General features: G+C 47.4%; 1 protein-coding gene across 13 annotated transcripts in view; it reads left to right on the top strand.

The window, feature by feature from the left end:
- Positions 1-22,899, top strand: part of msi2b (musashi RNA-binding protein 2b) — a 482,764-nt gene that overhangs the window by 412,021 nt on the left and 47,844 nt on the right. For 6 of the 13 annotated variants that reach the window (XM_069910894.1, XM_069910891.1, XM_069910892.1 and 3 more), the window contains one exon: positions 11,893-12,003. The exons of 3 other annotated variants lie outside the window; for them this stretch is intronic. In XM_069910894.1, coding sequence (XP_069766995.1) covers positions 11,893-12,003 — 111 coding nt within the window. The remainder of the gene's footprint in view (positions 1-11,892; positions 12,004-22,899) is intronic. 4 more of the 13 variants (XM_069910893.1, XM_069910898.1, XM_069910901.1 and 1 more) reach the window with 1 other exon arrangement.

Genomic DNA, 22,899 nt, shown 5'->3' with positions numbered 1-22,899 from the left:
TTCTGAGTGAGCATTCGCAGCTGTCGGGGTCTGGGCAGAGAGCTTCCCAAACCGACGCCAGAATGAATTTCCCACCAAATGAAAACTCTGTCCATTCCTTTCACGTTGTGCTTTGTGGATTTGTTGGATTAAGAGATGCAAAGGTCACCCTTCCCAGCGTCGAGGACGGACTTGCTCTTTCTGGAGAAGGAGTGCCAAAAACATTTGACACTTGATCCTATAGAGAAAAGACTTCCATCTCCATAGCTATCTTCGTGGCTCAATGCCACATTCCAGTTCAACATCCAGGACAAATGGCAGACACTTGCACACTGAGCATCCCCAGTTCCAGGAATGCCAATGTGCTGGATGAATTCGCATGGCATCGAGAATGGGATGCAGGTGGGAGGGTCGAAGAGGTAGTGAAGCACAAAAGTCTGCAGGCGCTGTAATTGAATAAAGACACAGGAATGCTGGGGTGACTCAGCAGGTGATGCAGCGTCCATAAGAGGTAAAGATATCATACCCCTGAAGAAGGGTCAGGCCCACTGGCGTCACTAGGTGGGTGCGGACTGCACCGGGTGACACCCTCGGAGAGGGTGACACCAAAATGACCATCTATAAAAATTTTATTCAGTGTTTCAGCAGAAATTTATTTTATAAAAATATCCCTGTAGTTAGTTATAACAAAAACATTTTTCATAAGCCCAGCCTCCACGTATCAATATCTCAACAAGGCTAAAACTTGATGATCATTTACTTTTTGAACCTTCAGACCTGTCGTTATTACCCAATTACAATGATGCTTTGAATCGCGTTGTTTTGTCAGCACACGCTGTTGTTTTCATTGCTGCTGGTGTTTTTATAGTTGCTGCTTTTGTCAAATTTTCTGGTGTTTTAACTACAATATTGTGGTAATTAGTATCTGTGAACCAAGATCAGTAACTTTGAGAATGAAGCAGTATGTTATTGTCATTTAAAGGTGTAATTTTAATGTTGCCTGTTGTTTATCTCACTACTATTGCCGCTACATTCAGTGATTATACAGGAATTACGATTTACGAGTAACATTACTACAAGAAACATTACTACGGATTCTGTATAGTCTGGTACGGGAGGAGGTCCATGGTGCGGTGTGTGGGGGGGGTGGGTTACACCATGAGTTACTGCACTGGGTGACACCAACCCTAGTGATGCCACTGGTCAGGCCCAATATGTCAGCTACATACAGTATCTTTACCTCCTGTGGACACTGTGAGACTGGCTGAGTTTTTCTGTGTTTTTACTGGAGTAGAAGAGAAATTTTTTGGCTTTGCCCCCTCCCCCACCCCGGGACTCTCCTCAAAGTTCTTGGGCCCCCTTCCCTATGAAGCAGTCAAAATGTAAATTTTAAATTTGGGCCTAAGGCACGGTAACAGGCCCTTTCTGGCCCAGGAGCTCCTGCTGCCCAGACACACCTAATTGACTGTCAACCCATGGTACATTTTTTTTGAACGGTGAGAGGAAACTAGAGCGTCCGGAGGAAACCCCACGCAGACATGAGGAGAATGCACAAACCCTTGACAGAATCGAAACCCTGTGGCTGACGCTGTAACAGCGTTGCGCTGACTGTGCTGCCCAAGTTTGGGTTTCTTCCGTACCTCTCTCCCACTGACTGCATAAAAAACTATCGATGTTTCGTGAAGTGAAAAGAAAATGAGGCTGGACCTTGGGGGTTTGGGGGGAGGGGTTAGGGCCCTGTTGAGAGTGGCTGGTATAAATAGTCCAAAATCCTGTTGCTAACTGACTCAATTAGGCCATGTAGTGAAGGGGAACCTGGAGATAGCAATCAGGAGATTTTTCTTTCAAGGTCTCCACCGAGTTACGAAAGGCCGAGCCAAGATTCGCTGCACTGTGCCATCTCTTCACTCACTCCTGCATTGTCCATTGGTCACCCGCAGGTCACCAATGGGATTATGTTTTTAAACTTACAAAGGGGACTATTCATCACCATGACGACCGCTTTTCTCGCTTTCCGAACTACCCATCAATGGTGTCTTGGCCCGCTGACAGGCACATCATCACCCCCCCCCACAATGGGCAGGGCGGGAGAGATGGCTCACCCTCCCCTGCACTCTCCTCTCCCTTGGCAAACGGCAGCTGAGAGAAGGAGACACAGGACAAGGAGGAAATTAGACTCTGGGGTCTTCCTGGCAATCTTGTTCTGTTTTGTTGGCCCCCCTGCTGCCTGTTCATCGAGAGTGTGGATCGAAGGTGTCAGGCAGCGAAATGAGAAAAGGAAGCCTGTTTAGCACGACTAGTGGCTGTGGTCAGGACTTAGCCTGCCAGGATGGTGGGAACAGATGCAATAGCAGACATGAGGACAGTACATCAGGGGTGTGCAGTGCAGGAGGGAAGCCATTCAGCCCATCCCATTCATAGAACACTACTGCACATTGCAGGCCCTTTGACCTTTGATGTTGTGCTGACCTAGATATTCATACCAAAAAAATCTAAACCCTTCCTACCTCATAACCTTTTATTTTTCTTCCATCGTATGCCTGTCTGAGAGTCTCTTAAATGCCCCTGTTGTTCCCACCTCCATTACCCCGGCAAGACATTCCAGGTACCCACTACTCTACCTCCCCAATGTCTCCCCGAAACTTTCCTCCCTTCACTTTGTACAGATTTCCTATCTGTAAGTGTTTGCTACTGCCCTGGGGGATAAAGGAGCTAGCTCTTTATCTTAATCTTTGCCTCTCAGAATCTTGTAGACCTCTATTAATTAATTTCTCACCCTTCTTCACTCTAGAGAGAAAAGTTCCAGCTCTGCTAACCTTGCCTCATAAGACATATTTTCCAATCCAGACAACATTCTGGTAAATCTCCTCTGCACCTTCTCCATAACTTCCACATCCATCATTAAATGAGGTGACCAGAACCGAACACAATATTTCTATGTGTTCTCTCACCAGAGATTTGTAGAGCTGCAACATGATCTCTCGACTCCTAAACTCAATTCTCTGACTTATGAGGCCCAGTATTGCCATAAGCCTTCTTAACTATCCTAACAACCTACATGTAAACCTGAAGAGATGTATGGATTTGGACCCCATGACCCTCTGTTCATCCACTCTGACAATTAACTCTGTATTCAGCCTTCAGGTTTGACCTACCAAAATGTATCTATGCAACTCACACTTATCCAGATTGAATTCCAACTTCCATTTTTCCGCATTATGTCTACATCCTTTTGTAACCAATGACAACCCTCAACACTATCCACAACTCCTCCAACTTTCATATCATCCACAAACCTTCTGATCCATCCTCCCACTTCTTCATCTAGGTCATTTATAAAAATAACAAAGAGCAGGGACAGACTCCTGTGAAAGTCCGCTGTTCAGAAGGACTTAGACAGGTGAGGAGAATGGGCAGGGAAGTGGCCAAATGAAAGACAATGTTCATCCTCACCATTCAGGGATCCGATGGATCAATGGCTGCTTCTTTAGGTGATGCCCTCTGAGATAAGGAACCAATGTGGACTCACAAGTGGATAGGCGTGTGCCTGGCCATCTCGCAGCTGGGTCCTCAAGAGTCCTCAAACGTGAATGGTCGTGCACTTTGGTAGAAGGAATTAAACGGCAGACTTGTTGGATGGGGAGAAAATTCAAAATTAGAAGGTGTAAAAGGACTTGGGCATCCTCATGCAGGATACCCTAAAAGTTAACCTCCAGTTTAAGTCAGTTGGCATTCATATCTAGAGGACTAGGATACAAGAGCAGGGATGTGATGTGGAGGCACTGGTGAGGCCTCACTTGGAGTACAGGGTACAGTTTTGGGCTCCTTATTTAAGGATGTGCTGGCAATGGAGAGGGTTCAGGGAAGATTCACAAGAATAATTCCTGGAATGAGGGGATGAGCATATGAGGAATTTTTGGTGGCTCTTAGACTGTGCTGTTTGGAGTTCAGAAGAAGAAACATTTTGAATGTTGAAAGACTTGGACAGAGTAGATGTGGTAAGGTTATTTCCCAAGGTGGGGACAACTTCAAGATAAAGAGGAATTTCTTCAGTCAGAGAGTGGTGAACCTCTAGAACTTGCAGCTATGGGTGGCTGTGGAGGCCAGGTCATTGGGTGTAGATTGATAGGTATCTGAATAGTCAGGCTATCAAAGGTTATGGGGAGAAGACAGGGTAGTGGGGCTGAGTGGGAGAATGGATAAGTTTCGTTGGATGGAATGGCTTACTTCTATATCTTATGGAAATGGTGAGATATTGTTTTCTTTGATTTGACTCCCAGCTCTGGAGGTCTTCTCGCAAGAGAGTAACATGTAAGAGACATCCAATTTGAGCATCATCCTTCTGTGGGGATCAATCAGATTGTTTCCTTTTGTCAAGCTTCCAACTTGCCTGTTGGAAGGGCAGGCCTGTTCCAGGAGAGCTAGGTAGGAATTCGTGAAAGCACATCACAGAGTGCAGGGGTGGGGGGAATGCGTGGAATGGACTCCAAAAACATGGAGGAGTGGATCAGGACCGGAGAGTGGAACGTTGGGTAACCTGCCGCCCCACTTGGGGGAGAGAATGAACCCGGGCAGGAGCGGAGACTGGAAATCTCAGTCTCTGCAGGCCACTCAGCATCCATGAGGACAGAAATGGTCCGTCAACGTTTTGGACCGGGTCCCTTTATCAATTCTTGACCTGAAACGTTGATGGACTGTTTCTACCCATGGATGCTTCCTGACCTACCGGGTCCCTCTGGCAGCTCATTGTATTTCTCATGCAGCTGACCGACAGGTGAGCAAAGGAGAGTCAGCCACAAACAGCAATCCCCAGTCGGTCAGGCAGCATGCAGGAGGGAGGAACAGAGTCAGTGTTTCACGTCCATGACACTCCATTTAAAAGACAGTTGGACAGATTCAAAGTTCCTTTTCAAGATACCTTTAAATGTCACGTAATAATACAAAAGAATGTATTATTAGGATACACTTCAACTTTTGTCTGCTGTAAGGCAGAGAGTCATCGTGAGTATTGCCCAGCTCCCACAATAACAAGAGGAAGAGAAGCAAAAGAGAGACCCTTCAGATATACTGAGTGTCCGTGGATTCGCCTCTGGCACTCTTGCAGCCTCTGCAGCCACACAGACTCCTGTTCGATCCATTGGCAACACGAACTCCAGGTCCAAACCTCCGACACAATCGGTGCCCAAGGCCCTTTAGGGCCCTTCTTGCCCTCAGCACCCTCTCAAATACTGGCATCAATAACTGGTTCCCATGAGCCGATCTCCAGCAGCCCACAGCATATGGGGGTCCATATCTGGAACAAGCTGCCAGAGGAAGTGGTACAATTACATTTTAAAAAATTTATACATACAACATGGTAACAGGGCATTTTGACCAATCTTGTTGAATCTTTTGAAGAGGTGACTAGGAATGTTGATGAGAGTAGAGCAGTGGATGTTGTCTATATGGACTTCAGTAAGGCCTTCGATGAGGTTCCGCATGGAAGGTTAGTTAGGAAGGTTCATGTGCTTGGTATTAACTTTGAGATAGTCAAATGGATTCAACAGTGGCTGGAAGGGAGATGGAAGAGAGTCGTAGTGGATAACTGTTTATCATGCTGGAGGCCGGTAACAAGCAGTGTGCCTCAGGGTTCTGTATTGGGTCCTTTGCTGTTTGTCATTTACATTAATGATCTGGATGATGCGATGGTAAATTGGATTAGTAAATATGTGGATGATACTAAAATAGGTGGAATTATCGAAAATGAAGAAGGTTTACAAAGATTGCAGTGGGATTTGGACTGCTTAGAAGAGTGGGCTGAAAGATGGCAGATGAAGTTTAATGCTGGGAAGTGTGAAGTTCTTCCTTTTGGAAGGACATATGTAATAAACGGGAGGGCATTGAGGAATGCAGTGGAGCAGAAAGATCTAAGAATAACGGTGCATCCTTCCCTGAAGGTAGAATCTCATGTGGATAGGGTAGTGAAGAAGGCTTTCAGTATATTGGCCTTTATAAATTAAAGCATAGAATACAGGAGTTGGGAGGTGATGTTGAGACAGTTCAAGGTATTGGTAAGGCCAAATTTGGAATACTGAGTGCAGTTCTGGTCATCAAATTATAGGAAGGATATCAGCAAAGTAGAAGATTTACAAAAATATGACCTGGGTTTCAGAATCTAGATTACAAAGAAAGATTTAGCAAATTAAACCTTTATTCCTTGGAGCGTAGAAGGTTGAGGGGGGATTTGATGGAGGTATTTAAAATTATGAGGGGGGTATATAGAGTTGATGTGGATCGACTTTTTCCCTTGAGGGTAGGAGAGATTGAAACAAGAGGTCATGAGTTAAGGGGAAAAAGTTTAGAAGTAACATGAGGGAAAACTTTTTCACTCTGAATGTGGTGGCTGTGTGGAATGAGCTTCTGGAAGAAGCAGTGGCAGCAGGGTCCATTTTGTCTTTAAAGGAAAAATTGGAAAGGAATATGGATGGGAGGGGAATGGAGGGTTATGGGCAAGATTCAGGTAGGTGGGACTAGAGGTGAATACTTGGTTCAGTGCGGACTAGAAGGGCCAAGATGGCCTGTTTCTGTGCTGTAGTTGTTAGATGGTTACAAGTCCATGCCACCCATTTTACTCCCAATTAATTATACCCCCCGGTATGTTTTTGAATAGTGGAAGGAAACCGGAGCCCTCAGAGAAAACCCACGCAGAGACGGGGAAAACGTGCAAACTCCTTACATACAGCGCAGGATTCAAACCCCGATCTGGTCCCAATCACTGATGCTGTGAAGGCGTTGCGCCAGCCATAACATTCAAAGATGTCTGGACAGATATGCAGAGAGGACAGGCTTGGAAATTCAAGTTCATTGTCAATTCACCTTTGTGCGATGAGAAAGATATGGACCAAATGAGGGCAGTGTGCCATTTGGGACAGCAGGGTCAAGTTGGGCTGAAGGGCCTGTTCTGTGCTGTTTGACTCTTCTCCCCCACCCATCCCTGCCATAACAGGCTTAAAAGCATCCTCTTCTGTGTAGTTTCCTGAGTATCTTGCCCTAACAGGTTGGAACTTACTTAAGTTGATAATGGGTTGTGAAGGGACCCTTTTGGCCTATTGTTGAGATCATTTGCTGATTGAACTAATTTGACCTGGAACAAGTTAAAAACAAAATCCTCCTCAGACCAGATCAGCGAATTCCCAGACAGAATCTTGCTTTCCCAGGGTTGTGGAACCTTTGAAGTGCCTACGACAAATTCCTTTCTCCCCTTCCACTGATTATTTGAAGTACATTTATTAATAAGCCTTTGTGCACAAAAAAAAATCACACAGCTGTTTGAGTTTGACAAACGGGTGGAGGTTTTCAGAAAGAATCGATGGGAACAAGCTTGTATTTCCACAGTAACCTTTGTGGCCACAGGCCTCCGAAAGCACTTCATAACAAATCCTTCGAGAGAATTGTCTGTAATAATGTAAAAAAATTGGGAGAGGCAATTTGCACACAGCAAGATCCCACGGACATGGCTGGTAGTATAGGGTTTCGTTACTGCACCAGCATTGAGAATTCTAGAGTGTAAATCTGAGTTCGAATTTCACCACTACAGCTGGGGATTTACGTTTAAGTCATGAAATACATTTGCAAGTTGAAATGCAACTCTTAGAAACAGGGAACTACTGGATTATTGTAAGGCCGGCAGGGTTAGTGTAGCAGTTAGCACCAGGCTACTACACTCCAGCAGCCTGCATTCTAATCCAGCACTGTCTCTCAGGAGTTTCGTTCGTTCTCCCAGTGTTTGTGTGGGTTTCCTCTGGGCCCTCCTGTTTCTCCCCCACATTCCAAAACGTACACGGTTGGTTGGTGAATTGGATGCATTTGGGAGGCGTGGGGCATGTTATCGTGCTGTATCATTAAAATTAAATTAAAAATTAAACAGCATGTGATAAACATAGAAAACTATAGCACAGTCCAGCCCTTCAGTCCAGCAGTGTTGTCCCAGCCTTTATACACCTACTCCACGATCAACCTCATACTTCCCTCCTTCATACCCATCACCCTTTACTTTCGTTACATCCATGTGCCTGTCTAAGAATCCTTTAGATGTTCCTATTGTGCCACCCTCCACCCCCACCCCCAGCAAATCATTCCAGGTTCCCCCTGCTCTCTTTGTAAAAATTCTACCTCTGCCATCTCCCTTGAACTTTCCTCCACTCACCTTAAACAGAGGTGTTTGCTATTGTCAGGGTTGTGTGTGATGTCATGTATGTACTCTGACAATACAGGTACATCTGAAAATCTGTCACCCTGGGAAATAAGTGCTGGCTGGCCACCCTATCCATGCCCCTCATAATTCTTCTATTAAAGTCCCCTCTCTTCTTTGAGATTGAGGAATTAAGCATGAACACAGATGGAACATTTCTCTGCTGTTCGAAGTGAGATAATCTCGGTCCAGTTGAGAGGATGGATGTTTGCTTCATATCCTATCCAAAAGCCCGTATTTAGAAGTGCTGATCGCCTCTGTGTCACACTGTAGCGTCGGGCTGCATTGAGACTCAAACCCACAACCTTTCGACCCAGAGCTCTGATTCACTTTTGATGTCATTAACTCCAGTGCTGCAAGGAAAAATAAATCCTCTGGATTCATTCATGGGCAGCCTCTCTTTAATGTAAGGAAGGGTCCGAATAAATCTAGCAGTAATTTGAGAATGGGGAGCTCTGAAAGGATTCGACGGACACTGTGGCATGGTTCCCTGAGCCACAGGTAATCAGGTAGAGTGCCTCATTGCCAGTGGTCATTAACAAGCACCAGGACTTACAATTGCTGATCTGACCATGAACTCAGCCTCACTTACCTGCCTGTTCCCCATAGCCCCCAATTCCTTAATGAAGCAAAAATCTAACTGCGTCTTAAATAGATAAGTTGCTTCCATTGGACGGGCAGACTAGAACGAAGGGTCTAGTCTCAGGATACATGCTTTTCCCAGAGGGTGGTGAATCTATGGAACCTGCTGCCCGTTGAAGCAGTGGAAGCGACCTCAGTAAATATATTGAAGATGAGATTGGATAGACTTTTGCATAATAGGGGAATTAAGGGATATAGGGAAAAGGCAGATCAGGGGCCCTTTGTGACCTTTGCCTGCCGCCTTGTGCCTCACATAAGATGTTCTTCTGAGGTGTGGTTTAACCCTCTCCGCAATGTGAGTGTTAAACCGCACCTTGCCTTGTGAAGGTGGGTGGTCTCAAAGCCCCTTCCAGAAGTCTGAGATCATCATCCAGGCGATCGATCCAGTGCAGTGCTGAGGGAGTGCCACTCTGTCATCTATCGCCAACGACCATCCTTGGGCAGATAGTACCCTGACCTTGAAACGTGACCATCCCTGCTCTGGGCCCGATTAATGATTGGGGGGGGAGTGGGGGATACCATTGCCACCTAGTGAATTGCATTGATGTTGCAGCACAACTCCATGGCACCTTCATACATTTGACAAATGTGCCTGCTAGTAGATTTGAGCAAGGTTCCCTTTCTAAGAAAGGTATTTTGGTATTGAAAATGGTCCAGAAGAGGGTGATGGGGGTCCTCCTTGATGTTGGCTGCTTTCCTGAGGCAGTGCCTCACGTAGATGCTTTCAGTGGACCGAAGATCAGGACTCGGCTAGGACTATGCAGCTTTCTGTGTTCCTTTGCACTCGATTTCCAGACCGTGATGCTGCCAGGTAGTGTGCTTTCTACAGTGACCCAGTAGAGGTTCAAAAGAGTATTTAACAACACGCCAAATCTCCTCAGAACCCTTACAAACCCTTCTTCATGGTGGCTTCGGTGTGCTTGCTCCAGGAGAGGCTCTCTGGCATGTGGACTCCCAGGAACACGAAGATTATAACCCTCTCCATCAGCATCCCGTCAATGAATACAGGTGCCCAGTCCCTTGGCCTCCCTTTCCCCCCTGGTCTTGTTTCTCTGGGTCCTGTTTCCCTGATAACTCCAGGCCAAGAGAGGGGGCTCTGAAGGATCCCAGAGGAACTCCCAAGAGAAATCAGGCTGGGCCTGATCTTTAAACAAGAAAGTTCACAGATGCCGGGGTCCGCAAGAAATGATGCAGGTCAAGCAGAAGTAAAAGGGGAACCAGTGCTTCGGGCCTGAGCCCTTCATCCAGGTTTGAGCAAAAACAGGCAGGCTCCTAAATAAAGAGGAGAGGACGGAAGGGCAGGGGAAGAGCACAGGGTGACAGGTGAGAGGTCGTAGCTGGATACAGGTGGGAGGGTAGAAGAGAAGGAAGGTGAGAGGTGACAAGGAGAGCGCCGAGGGTAGCGCTGCAATCATTGCATCATTGCGTGGGACGGTAGCTCAAAAGCATTGGACCAGAAGTCAATGCAGAGGATCATCAAAATAGCCCGGCATATCACTGGGTCTTCCGTGAATGACATTTAGTGGATATGTTATTTAAATGGGCTCAAAGAATTGTTGAGGATCCTTTCCATCCAGCATACAGTTTTTTTGGGGGGTAAAACACAAAGATCTGAGAACACTGTAGATCAGTGGTTTTCAAACTCACCTTAAACTCACATTCCACTTTAAGTATTCCTTCTGCCATCGCTGCTCTGTGACTAGTAAGGGATCACTTAAGGTGGTCTGGGTGGGAAGGGAAGATTGAGAACCACTGCTCTAGACCCAATCGTTACTGAAATATTTTGCTTAAGGGAAATTGTCATTGGCCCATTTCCTTTGGAGTTATGAAACCGTGCACATAACGAGTCCATCAGGTACGATTCAAACTTTTTCCTTCCACTCACTTACTACCTTAAGTAATTCCTTACTAATCACAGAGCACCGATGGCACAGGGGGGGCATAAGAATGTGAGTTTAGGGGGGCAGTTTGAAAACCAATGCCGCAGATTAAATTAAAACACGACGCTGGAGAAACTCAGCAGGTCGAACAGTAGACTTTATGTAGCAACGGTAAAGATACAGAACCAATGTTTCGGGCTTGATCCTTTCATCAAGGTATATTTCATCAAGCCCAATACATTGGTTCTCTATCTTTACCGTTGCTACATAAAGTCCACTGTTCGACCTGCTGTTTTCCTCCACAGTATCTACGACCCACTTGCATTAAGAAAGAGGTACAAAAGCATCAAAATCAGGACTGCCAAGCTAGGGTATAGTTTCTTCCCACAGATTGTAAGATGGATGAACTGAATAAATGATTCCAAAGTCTATTTATTTATTTTATGGTTTTATTTTAAATTCTATCTGTGTGGATATCTGATTATTCTGTGCTCTGCAATGTGTCCACTGTAGTCTGGAGATATACTATTTTGTCTGTCTGTATATGTGCAGTCAGATGGTAATAAACTTGAACTTGTTAGAAGGAAGGGAAGGGGGTGGGAGCTGGGGGAAATGAGAGAGGGAGAGGGAGAGAGAGAGAGACTGGGGAGGGATTTCATGGAAATTGGAGAAGTCGATGTTAATTCCATCTGGTTGAAGGGTGCCCTGTCGAAATATGAGGCGTTGTTCCTCCAATTTATGGGTGGTCTTGGTCTGACGGTGAATGAGGCCGTCGACAGACATGTCAAGGTGGGAATGGGGTGTGGAACTGGAGCGGTTGACCTCAAGGAGAACATTGCCTGACCTTCGGCTGGACCCACACTGTGGTAGTACATGTAGCCATGGGCAGACATGTCAGTGAGAATGGGATATGGTATCAGCATGGTTGACAATAGGGAGTTCCTGGCTTTGCCTGACGTTTGGATGGGCCCACTCTTTGGCAGTACTTGTGGCTATGGATAGATGTCGTGGTGGGAATGGAATGTGGTATCGGCGCGGTTGGACACTGGGAGGTCCTGACTGTGCCTGAGCACGGTCGGTGTGTGCGGGGGAGGGGAGGGGATGGGCCCAGTCCGCAGCCGGATTTACGCACCCTGTGCCTTTCTCCTTCCCTGTCCGCAGGCTTCCCCGCAGCAGCCTACAGCCCAGTGGCAGCGGCAGCAGCCAGAGGCTCAGGTAGGGGCACCCGCGGAAGAGGCGGCCTCATGGCATACCCTCAGAGTGTACGGGCAGGTAAAGCTCGGTTGGTATTCTGTGTGGCTGCAGCTGTCCGTCATCACTCTCTCGTTGGGTCTCTGTCGGCTCTCGCTGCAGGGGGTGGGGGGGGAGATGGCTGTGTTGTGGGTGCTGCGAGTCACCTCAACTCACCAGCAGAGGCCTGGAGTAAGTGTCAGCCTATATTCCATCAGTGGGAAGGCCCTGACTGCAGCCAGAGTCCTGGCAACCCCTGCGCCCTCAGCCTCTTTCAAGCGAGAAGCGGTGGCTCTCACATTTTAACCCCCTTTACTGCTTGCAAAGAATTACTTCCCTGCTTGTCGGTCTGTGGTGCTGAGCGGTGATTGGCTATTTGCTGCGTGAAGACCCATTTAATTCTTCGCTGCTTCCTCCAAGAGGATTTTGAGGAGGCAGAGATTGTTGCTGCCTCTTTCACACGTCTTCCTGGCTGAAATGAAGAGACCCCCATCTCCCAGCTCCTCTCTCAGCCCTACCTCACCCACCTCTCTCTCCTCTCTCCATGACTCTTTGCCTTCCTGTTTCAGGAGTTCTTCATTGGCTTCATTCCACCCTTCCTCTGTCCCACTCTCTGTCTTCCCCTCTCCTCCTGCTCTCCTTTCTCCATCTCTTTTGCTGCACTTGCTTCAATCTTCCAGTCCCCCATCTTCTTCCTTTCCCCGATAACCCCCCCTCCACTCCGAACTTCTCGTCGTCCTTGTTAACACCACTACCTTTCATTTCCCTTTCCCCCTTTCTTAAACATTGACATATCGCACGGTAATAGGCCCTTCCGGCTCAAAAGCCCGTACCGCCCAAATACACCAATTAACAAAAACCCTGTACGTTTTGGATGGAAGGAAACCCATGCAGATGTGGGGAGAATGTGCAAACACCTTACAGACAGCGCCAGATTTGAACTCAGGTCACTGGCGCTGCAATAGCCTTGCGCTAACTGCTATAATAACCATGCCGCCCGATTTGTATCTCACATCTTCCCACCTCTCTGCACTTTCCTCCATGCCCCCACCTCTCTCTCTTACACACACACACTCTCCTCTCATTCAGTCTCTCACTCTTTTCCTTTCCTCTCACTCTCTCTCCATCACTCTCTGTCTCACATTCCCTCTTGCTTTTCCTTGCCTCATTTTCTTTCTTTCTCTCTCTCAAATTCTCTCCCCTTCTCTCTCCCTCTCAAATCCTCTCCCTCCATCTTTCTCTCTCTCAAATTCCCTCTCACTTTTCCTTTCTCCCTTCTCACAGATCTCTCTCTCTCTCTCTCTCTCTCCTTTTTCCCAATCAGTTTTCCTGCTTCCATCCCCCACCCCTCAAACCTGGTTCATGAGTGTTCTGCCCAGTGTGTGGAGTTGGCTTTTTAACCTTGCTTTCATTATTTAATATAAACGCTTTTGGTGCCCTATTTTTTAAAATATATAGCTATTGAATCATTTGCAATTCTCTGTCTGAAACATTGATCGATGTTAATGTGGGTATTATTATCTGTGCGATATATTGATGTTTGACAACCACAAAGGTGGCTCTGACTGGCAGGCTAGCAGACTGTGCGGAGAGGCAGGGTAGCAGACTGCGCTGAGAGGCGCACCAGTGGACTGCTCTGATCAACAGGATTACAGGTGGCGCAGGATGCTAGGACGAAGATGGTCTGCCAAACTTCAAAAATCACCATTCCATTCTAGCCCGACTTCACAAGATTAAATTTTAAATTCAATTTAGACATACAGCATGGTAACAGGGCGTTCCGGCCCATAGGTCCGGGCTACCCAATTACACCCAACCTACACCACTGATGCGTTTCGAACAGTGGGAGGAGTCCCAGGGAAAAAAATATAAGTAGGAACTCCATGCTGGCAAACTCCAGACCGGACGAGCTTCCTGCAGTAGGCACAGCCTTCTCCCGTGCTGAAGGGCATGGTTTCTGGGAAACAGACCCACAGTTCATTTCAACCACCTGCCCTGCCATTCGCCACAAGAGAAGGCTGTGTCCATTATGGGATACTCTCCTTTGTCGCAAACTGAACACACGTCCCCTGCCAGCCTCCATCTCAATGGTCTTCCAGTCCCGGTGCAGGGTTCCCACTGAGCATTCTAAATTCTGTCTCGTGCCCGCCACTGCAAACACAGAGGCAATAGCTGTTCTCTCCCCACCACCCACTCTGCACAACCCCTCAAGAGTGACACCCACCACGCTTCACCCTCTCGGGCTCAGCTCCCCGTCCGCTCCTCAATTCATCCTCGCCAAGCCGTCCCTCCCTCGCCCCTGAAGGTCCTGCTCGCTTCTTTCCAAAGCATCATGCTTGGAGCTCAGGGAACTCACCTGAGGATCACTTCAGTCTGAGTTTGCTGTGCAGGAACGCCCTGAGGTCCTTGGGAATCTTTGCCTGCAACTTTTCCAGAGACTGGAAAACTGAGGATTCCTCACTGATTTTCTTTTCAATTTGGATAGTAACTGGTCTATGATCCTGCGCTGCCCAAATATACCAATTAATCGTACATTTTTGGAGGGTGGGAGCAAACAGGAGTGCCCATGCAGACACGGGAAGAATGTTCTAACTCCTTACAGATAGTGACCGAATCGAACCCGGTCGCTGGCGTTGGAATGGTGTTGCGCTGATCACTATGTTTCTGCCTGGTCTGCACCTGTTATAAAGACGGCTGCACCTTGAGGTGGCTGTCTGCCATTGCCGACCACCCCTCGTGCCACCTTGGACACCACTGACCAGATCTGTCTCCCGTGTGCCAGCCGCAGTGTTCTGCTGGTGCAGGTGGGGTGGGGGAAAGCATCAGCGAGATGTGCAGATAAATCAGAAGCTGAGGGGGAACCCTTCACCCAGACGCATTGGAGGAGGGAGGGTGGTGGAGAGAGAGAAAGCCTCAGCTCATTCCATGATGTTTCCGTCTATACTCCGGCCGATTCCTCCGGCAGGCAGTGACAGCCTGGAGAATGCAGACCCAAGTCTGTTCTGTTCTGTGCATTCATAGTCCTGCTTGTTTTTCACGTCCTTCGATCTGCTGCACCAATTCTCCTGTTGGAAAGGCCACAGCGCCTGCTTTAAGCCTGCTCTCCAGTGCAGTGTGTCGAACCTGCTCTGTGGACTCAAGATGCCAGCAGGTTGTGATGTGATTCCTTATCATTCTTGATGCTGCCTCTGTCCAATCAATGGAAGCTAAGGGTGGAATTGAATTCAGAGGGTTGCAGAGGGTCTGCTGCCCAATTCCTGCCTGGCATGACTGTTCCCCAATGTCGGACCCCCTCCTCCCATCGGGCTCACTCTGCCAGCTCCAAGTGCTCAAGCTTTCCACCAGGTTCACCCCGGAATTGAACTTTGACCTGCTCACAGGGGACAGGGTTTGGTGGTAAAAGAAGCCAGGGTGGAAATAAAGTGGGGATGAGAGAGGGGAGAGCAATTCACACACGCACATGTGTGCACACCCCCATCTTACCCCTCCCCACCCCACCCCTGCTCATTCTCCTGGACCTGCCGTTTCAAAACCCTTTACTAGCCCCTCAGATCTACCAGCTGGAATAAAATCAAGTGAGCTACATTCCTGTCGGTAGGTGTGTGAGTAGCTATGTCTTTTTGCCATTATTTTGTTCCCTGGATTGGTTGGGCCACTGTGAGGGAGTGTTCCTGAAACGGTGATTCCTATCTCTCTTTCATACCTCCATCTCAAATGCTCCACTCAGCATTGGTCCCTGCCTCCTCATCCTGCAACATGTCCAACATCCGACGTTAGATGCAGGCTGTTAGTTCTTCACGTGAACGAAACACACACACACACACACACACACACACACACACACACACACTGTACAGACGAGCAAAAAGAGAGTCATTATTACCTCCAGAAAAATGTTGACTTCACTAATTTTCTGTTGAATTACAACCTCTTTATTTGAATTTCTTTTTCTTCTGCTCCTTTCCTCCAGTTTCCCGAAACATCTCCCCCATCCTTTCCCTGCCTGCATTGCCCCTCTAGTCATGTATGCCTGTGGAGTGACTTAAGGATTGAAGGGGATCTGATTAGAACAGGGATGCGGAGGAATTTCTTCAGCCAGAGGGTGGTAAATCCATGAAAATTGTTGCCACAGGCAGTTGTGGAGGCCAGGTCGTTGGGTGTATTTAAGGCAGAGATTCATTGATAGGTTCTTGTTTAGCCAGGGCTTCAAAGGTTATGGGAGCTGAGTGGGAAAATGGTGGGACAGACTCGATGGGCTGAGTAGCTCTTTTCTGCTCCTGTGTCTGACTGAAGAAATGATTTTTTTTTTAGATTTCAGGATCAGGTTTATTGTCATGAACGTGTGTCATGAAATGTGTTTTGTGGCAGCAGGACTGTGCAGAACAAGATGCAAAGTTACTATAAATTGCGATTCCTTAAATACAATATTTAACAAAAATATCAAGTGTAAAAAGAGACAAAGTGTCCATAGTTTCATTGCCCATTCAGAAATCTGACGGTGGAGGGGAAGAAGATGATTTTGTTAAGTTGACTGGGTGTCTTCCTACTTCCTTGAGGATAGAGGCTGCTGTCTTCAGGCACCTTCTCTTAATGGAGGGAAGACTGATGCCCACGATGGCGCTGGCTGAGTTCATAACCCTCTGAAGCCTGCTCCTGTCCTGTGCTTTGGCACCTCCATTCCAACAGTGATGCAACCAGTAATTACTATTCCTTAATGTGTCATCAGTCATTCAGGGACTGAACTCCAAACAAAATGACTGAACAACCTCTGCATTTTAGATGAAATTAATGAGATGTCTTAATCACACTGCATTCTCTGAACAAATAGTGACAGTGGATTGAGGGAATTGAATTCTCTTAGCATGAATACCAGCAGATAATGAGCTGAGACCCTTTGTTGGATTGGAAATGGGGGGGGGGGGGGGGGGTGAAATTCAGATAGTGGCGAACGGCTGGGATTCTGTCGAGGGACATAATTGGACGTCATTGGGAGCCTTTGAGGAGAGATTTGATCCACTGGTGATGCGCATATAGGAATAATTGGGAAACAAGAAGGGACATGAAGAATCAGAATTTATTGTCTTGAACAAGTCACGAAATTTGTTGTTTTGCGGTAGCCTCGTAGTGCCAACGTTTATATAAACCACCTCACAAAAATAAATTTTAAAAATGCAAGAGAAAGTCAACGTAAGGCAGTATCTGTGGTTCATTCAGGAATCTAATAGCAGAGGGGAAGAAGCTGTCCTTGTGCTACTGAGTGCTCATGTTCAGGTTCCTGGACCTTTTCCCCAATGGTAGTAGAGTGAAGAGGGCTTGGCCTCGGTGGTGGGGTCCTTGAGGATAGAGGCTGCTTTCTTGAGACACCGCCTCATGTAGATGTCCTTGTTGGAGTGAAGACTGGAGCCTGTGATGTCGCAGGCCGAGTGAGCAACCCTCTGGGGTTTTTTCTTGTCCTGAACGTTGATGAAACCAACCAGTATGCTCTCCACAGTCCATCTCTAGAAGTTTTTGCGACAATTCGGTGACATTCTGAAGGGAAGAGAATGCACAGCAATGGGGATTGTCCAATGTAACGCCTTGTGGCATGTTGAATAGGCCATGCAACTTGTGGATCAAGGGTTCCTTCTCCTGTTTGCTTTTCCCTAGGTGTGTGCAGGCAAGACACATAAAGCTTTGGAAAACATTTTTATATACGAGGATGAAAGGTTGAATGGGATTATTTCTTCCGTCACCTGTGGGCTTCTCACATCATTCAGAATTTATTGGAATAAAAATTCAGCATTCCGATCAGCATCTGTGGGAAGAGTCAACATTGTTCGTTGAGACCCTTGATCTGACCTGCTGAGGAAGTCACACAGCGTGGACACAAGCCCTTGGGCCCAACTAGTCTGCACCAACCAAAATGTCTCACACACATTGGTGCACCTGCTTGCGTTTTCCCCATATCCCTCTAAACCCATCCTGTCTGTGTAACTCCCCAACTTTTTCTTAAACATTGCAATCGTACCTGCCTCAACCCCCTCCTCTGGTAGCTTGTTCCAGACACCCACTGTGTAAAAAAGGTTACCCCGAAGGTTCCTGTTAAATATCTCCCTCCACACATAAATTTAGAGGTCCAGCATGGTAACTGGCACTTCTGGCCCTCGAGCCCGTGACCCCATTTACACCCAATTGACCTACATCCACCGTACATTTTGAAGGGTGGGGGGAAACTGGAGCTCCCGGAGGAAACCCACGCAGACACGAGGAGAACGTACAAACTCCTTGAGAACAGTGCTGGATTCGAAATCGGGTCACGGGCACTGTAACAGCAGCTAACCACGTTTAAACCTGTGTCTTTTTGGGGAGTGGGGGCAGGGAGATCTGCACTAATAGGAAGCAGTGAGGTCTGGTCTATCCTGAGGAGGGTCCTAACCCTGAACCCATATTGCAACAGCAACCCACTTGGTACCTGCTCATTATAAACCAGGCCCATCATGAGTGAGGCAGGGAGCATAAGGAACTGGCTCTGAATGAACCACGGCAATGTGTGTCAATAGCCCAATACTTTATCAAGTGCCGAACCTTTGATAATGGATCATCTTCTCTAGAAATTATTAGAAATCCCAATGGGCTCAAGAAATGGGCTGATACCGACCGTGAATTATTTAATAACAATCGTTAATCTTTAATGAGAGAGAGCATGTCATCTTCTGCTAAAGCAGAAAACACAGGTGACTCAGAATAGATTTCTTAAATTAATGTAGCTTGCATTTGCAATTATACATTATTAGAAGATAAAATGAGTCAATTACCACAATTTCTTTGTTGCCGTGTTGTGGAGCTGCACCCTGGTTAAGGAGTGCTTTGCCGCTCACAGCCCACACCCCCCTGCACCTTCCCCACTAACTGTCTCCCACAACAGTCTACATGCTGGCTGACCACCCCAGCCCCCCCATTCCTGCTGCACAACGGGGGATGGCAGAACTCCGTACTTCAGGGGGCTGCTGCGGCCAGTCAAAGCGATACATTCCGAGCATGGCCCGATGGGCCAAGGGGGTGTGGGGAGAAAGCAGGGGCAGGGCATTGAGGTTGTTCGATCAGCAGTGATAGTATTGAGCAGGCTTGGAGGGTTGAATGGCCTTCTCCGGCAAATTTAAGGAATGACACTTTGTATTCTGTCTTAGCTCCCTCCAAACAGATGGCATTAACATCCACCTCCAGTTTCCATTAACCCTCTCCCCTGCCTCTTTCTCTTTCCCTATCCCTTTCTCTCCTCCAGCTCCCCACCCTCTCCATTCAGAGCTGCCCTCTCCCCCGATCATTCTTTCTCATCTACCCTCCCACCTGTATGATTTCTTACCCGTTGGCCTGTGCTCCTCCCCCTGCCCCTTCCTCTCTCCTCTCCTCCCCTCACCCCCTACCTTTTTCCTCAGCGGCTACCTTTGCTAATAACTTCCCAGGCCCAAAACGTTGGTCACTCTTTACTTTCTATGGACACTGCGTAACCTACTGAGTTTCTCCAGTATATTTGCATCTTGCATTCGATCCCAGCATCTGCAGACTTTCTTGTTTAACTCTTTCTCTCTCTCTCTTTCTGGACAGTGTGTATCTCCAGATCGCTCCCACATACCAAAGAGAGATGGGCTGGTGAATTTTGGCTGCTGTATATTGCATAGAATCTTGGATTAAATTCAGTAAAACCTTGGGAAGAGCTGATGGGAATGTGGAGAGAATAAAATGGTGTTAGTGTAGGATTAGGGTCAATGGGTTCTTGACGGTCAGTACGCCTAATGGGCCTAGTTTGTTTTGTATGATTCTGTGATGTTAAATATAACCACCTACTCCATTATATAAAGAGTGAGTGACAAGGCATTGTGGGGACAGCGGCTTGGGTCCCAAGGGGCATTGTGGGATTTGTAGTCCATGCTCTCTCTGAGCTGGGTGACAGGTGGGAATGTGCCTGCTGGAACATAAGCCCACGCAGTCCTGTGCATCCACTCATGGAACCTTCGAACACTACAGCACAGGAAACAGGCCCTTCAGCCCATCTGGCCTGTGCTTCATCCCCCTGATCTTCACCCAGACCATATTTTCTCCATACCCTTCCCTTCCATGTAACTGTCCAAATTTTTCTTAAATGTCAAAATTGAGCCCTGCATTCACCACTTCAGCTGGCAGCTCGTTCCACACTCCCACCGCCCTGTGAGAAGAAGTTCCCCTTCCTGTTCTCTTTAAACTTTTCCCCTTTCATCCTTAACCAACGTCCTCTATCTCACCTAACATCGCTAGAAAAAGCCTACTTCCATTTACTCTGTCTATACCTGTCAAGATTTTGTATACCCCACTCAAATCTTCCCTCATTCTTCTGCACTCATCTGGTCTTGTGTCCATGTAGGAGACCAGTAGCAGACTGAGACCACAAACCCCCTCTCTGAAGAAGGCCTGCAGCCATCGTCCTCCCCGCTACTGCTTAAAACACGAGGCAAGCCTCATCACGCACATCACAGTGCAAACATTTATATAAATTATCTTACAAAACAAATAAAATAGTGCAAGAAAAAGTCTGTGTTCAGGAATCTGACGGCAGCGGGGAAGAAGCCGTCCTTGTGCCGCTGAGTGCTCGCCTTCAGGCTCCTGTACCTTTTTCCCGATGGTAGCAGAGTGAAGAGGGCATGGCTTGGGTGGTGGGGGTCCTTGAGGACAGAGACTGCTTTCTTAAGACACCATCTCTTGCAGATGTCCTCGATGGAGTGAGGTCTGGTGTCTGTGATGTCGCAGGCCGAGTTAACAACCCTCTGGGGTTTTTTCTTTTCCTGAATGTTGGCACCTCCATACCAGACAGTGATGCAACCAGCCAGAATGCTCTCCACGGTACACCTGTTGAAGTTTTCAAGAGTCTTGTCACATATATCACAAATGCAGCGATGAAGATTGTTTTGCAAGCAGACCAGTAAACATCTCATACCTAGTACAGCAAGTAAGACACAGCACAAAAGTACAAATAGAGAAATCAGTTGGTATGGTACAAAGGCAGCATAATTTTGCTATTTTGGGATTCATTCAGGAGCCCGATAGCAGTGGGAAAGAAACTGTCCTTAGATCTGGTGGTGCGTGCTCTCACACTTGTGAATCTTTTTCCAGGCCGGGGGGGTGGGGGGGGGGGGCGGTTGGTGAAGAGAGTGTAGCTGGGGTGGGATTCGTCTTTCAGTAAGCTTTTTCAGGGCTGCAGGAATTATCGATGGAAGGGGGGGGGGTGTGATGGTCTGAGCCACATTCACAACCCTCTGCTGTTTCATGAAGTCTTGGGTGGAGCAGTTGCTGTTATCCTGACACCAACCCAGTCATCCTTCTATACTCCTGTACTCCGTTCTGTGATTTTGAACGTGCAACCATATATTTTCCCTACTGGACAGCCTGAGAACATCCTCAAACCTGCCAACAAAACACAAGCAACACTGGAACCTGGAGCAAAGCAACCTACCGTGTCGATGCGATCATGAAGCAGGCTCGCCAGCAGCTATATTTCATGAGGAGATTTGCTATGTCCCCAAAGATTCCAAAATTTCTACAGGTGCACTATGGAGAGCATTCTGTCCCATTCCACGTTGCCTGGTAGGGAGGTGTCAAGAAGGAGGTACAGGAGCCTGAGGGCAAGCGCTCAGCGGCACATATTTCTTCCCCCGCCATCAAATTTCTCCTATTTTCTAATATTTGAAATATAATCTACAGCAATATTTGCTCTGTGACGCTGATGCAAAACAACAAATTTCATGACAGGTTCATGACAATAAATTCTGATTCTGATTCCTTTAGGAGGAACTCAGTAGCTTGAGCAGCGCCCCTTAGAGGCAGAGCGATGCAGGCCAAAACATTGGCCATCTGTCTCTGCCTCCACAGAGGCTGCCTGACTTGCTGAGTTGTTTTTCTTCCTCCTCACTCAAGCATGCCATTAGACTTTGATAACAGTGAGACTGAGGCGCGTGGCGGGGAGAACGTTTGATTCAACGATCAGGCACTGTGTGGGCGTAATGGCCGGTTATGAAAACATCAGAGATTGCTGTGGTAATGGGTGAGCTCTCGACAGAGCCATATCCACATTAATGAAAGGATCGTGAGCAGTGTGCGTTTGTAAATCGTGACTGTGCAGGCAGTGGTACCAGTATAAGACCCCTACCTCATCAGCCTGACTTTACAATGCAGCATTAAGTTAAAGAAGGAAGTATGCAGTCACTGTGATGGTAATTTACTCAAAAATGCACAAGTCAAGCAACGTTACGTAGCAAAGCTTAAGATCCATACTAATGTTTCAGGCCTGAGCCCTACATCAAGGTATGAGCAAAAGGCAGCCAGGTGCCTGAACAAAATGGGGGGAGGGGGAGGAGCACAGGCCTACCGGCAGGGTTCACCTGATTGCAAGGAACCTATTTAAATCAGAGCCTCATTTAAAAAGGAAATTTAGTGCTGCAAACAGGAGACGTCGTCACCAAGAGTAGGCTTCCAAGCGAAGGCCACTCAATTACACCCAAGTCAACCTACGTTTTGGAGGTGGGAGTAAGCCGGTGTACCCCAAGGAAGCCCACGCAGACACGGGGAGAACATAGAAGCCACTCGCAGACGGTGCCAGATGCAAACCCTGGGTTGCCGGTGCTTTAATGGCATGGTGCCGACCACTACATTAACCCTAGCACTCAAGATCAGTGTGATGTGGACGTTTTGACTCTGCAGCAGAACACAGATAAAAATCTGGCAAATGGAGTCTAACGTGGAGGAAGCATGAGGTCGTGCACTTCAGTGAAAGAAATAAAAGGCTGATTCCTATCTGAAAGGAAAGAGACTGGAAATGAGTGAAGTTCAGAGGGATCCAGGTGATCGAGAGCAGGCATTCTCAACTTTTTTAGTCTATCCCACACACCAGACATCAGGAATCTTGGTCCTTTACCTACAAAGGAATATGGT

The sequence above is a fragment of the Narcine bancroftii genome, chromosome 14, assembly GCF_036971445.1.
Source record: "Narcine bancroftii isolate sNarBan1 chromosome 14, sNarBan1.hap1, whole genome shotgun sequence".
Taxonomy (NCBI): Eukaryota; Metazoa; Chordata; class Chondrichthyes; order Torpediniformes; family Narcinidae; genus Narcine; species Narcine bancroftii.
Note: the sequence above shows the minus strand (reverse complement) of the source record. Positions and strands in the feature narration are given on the sequence as shown.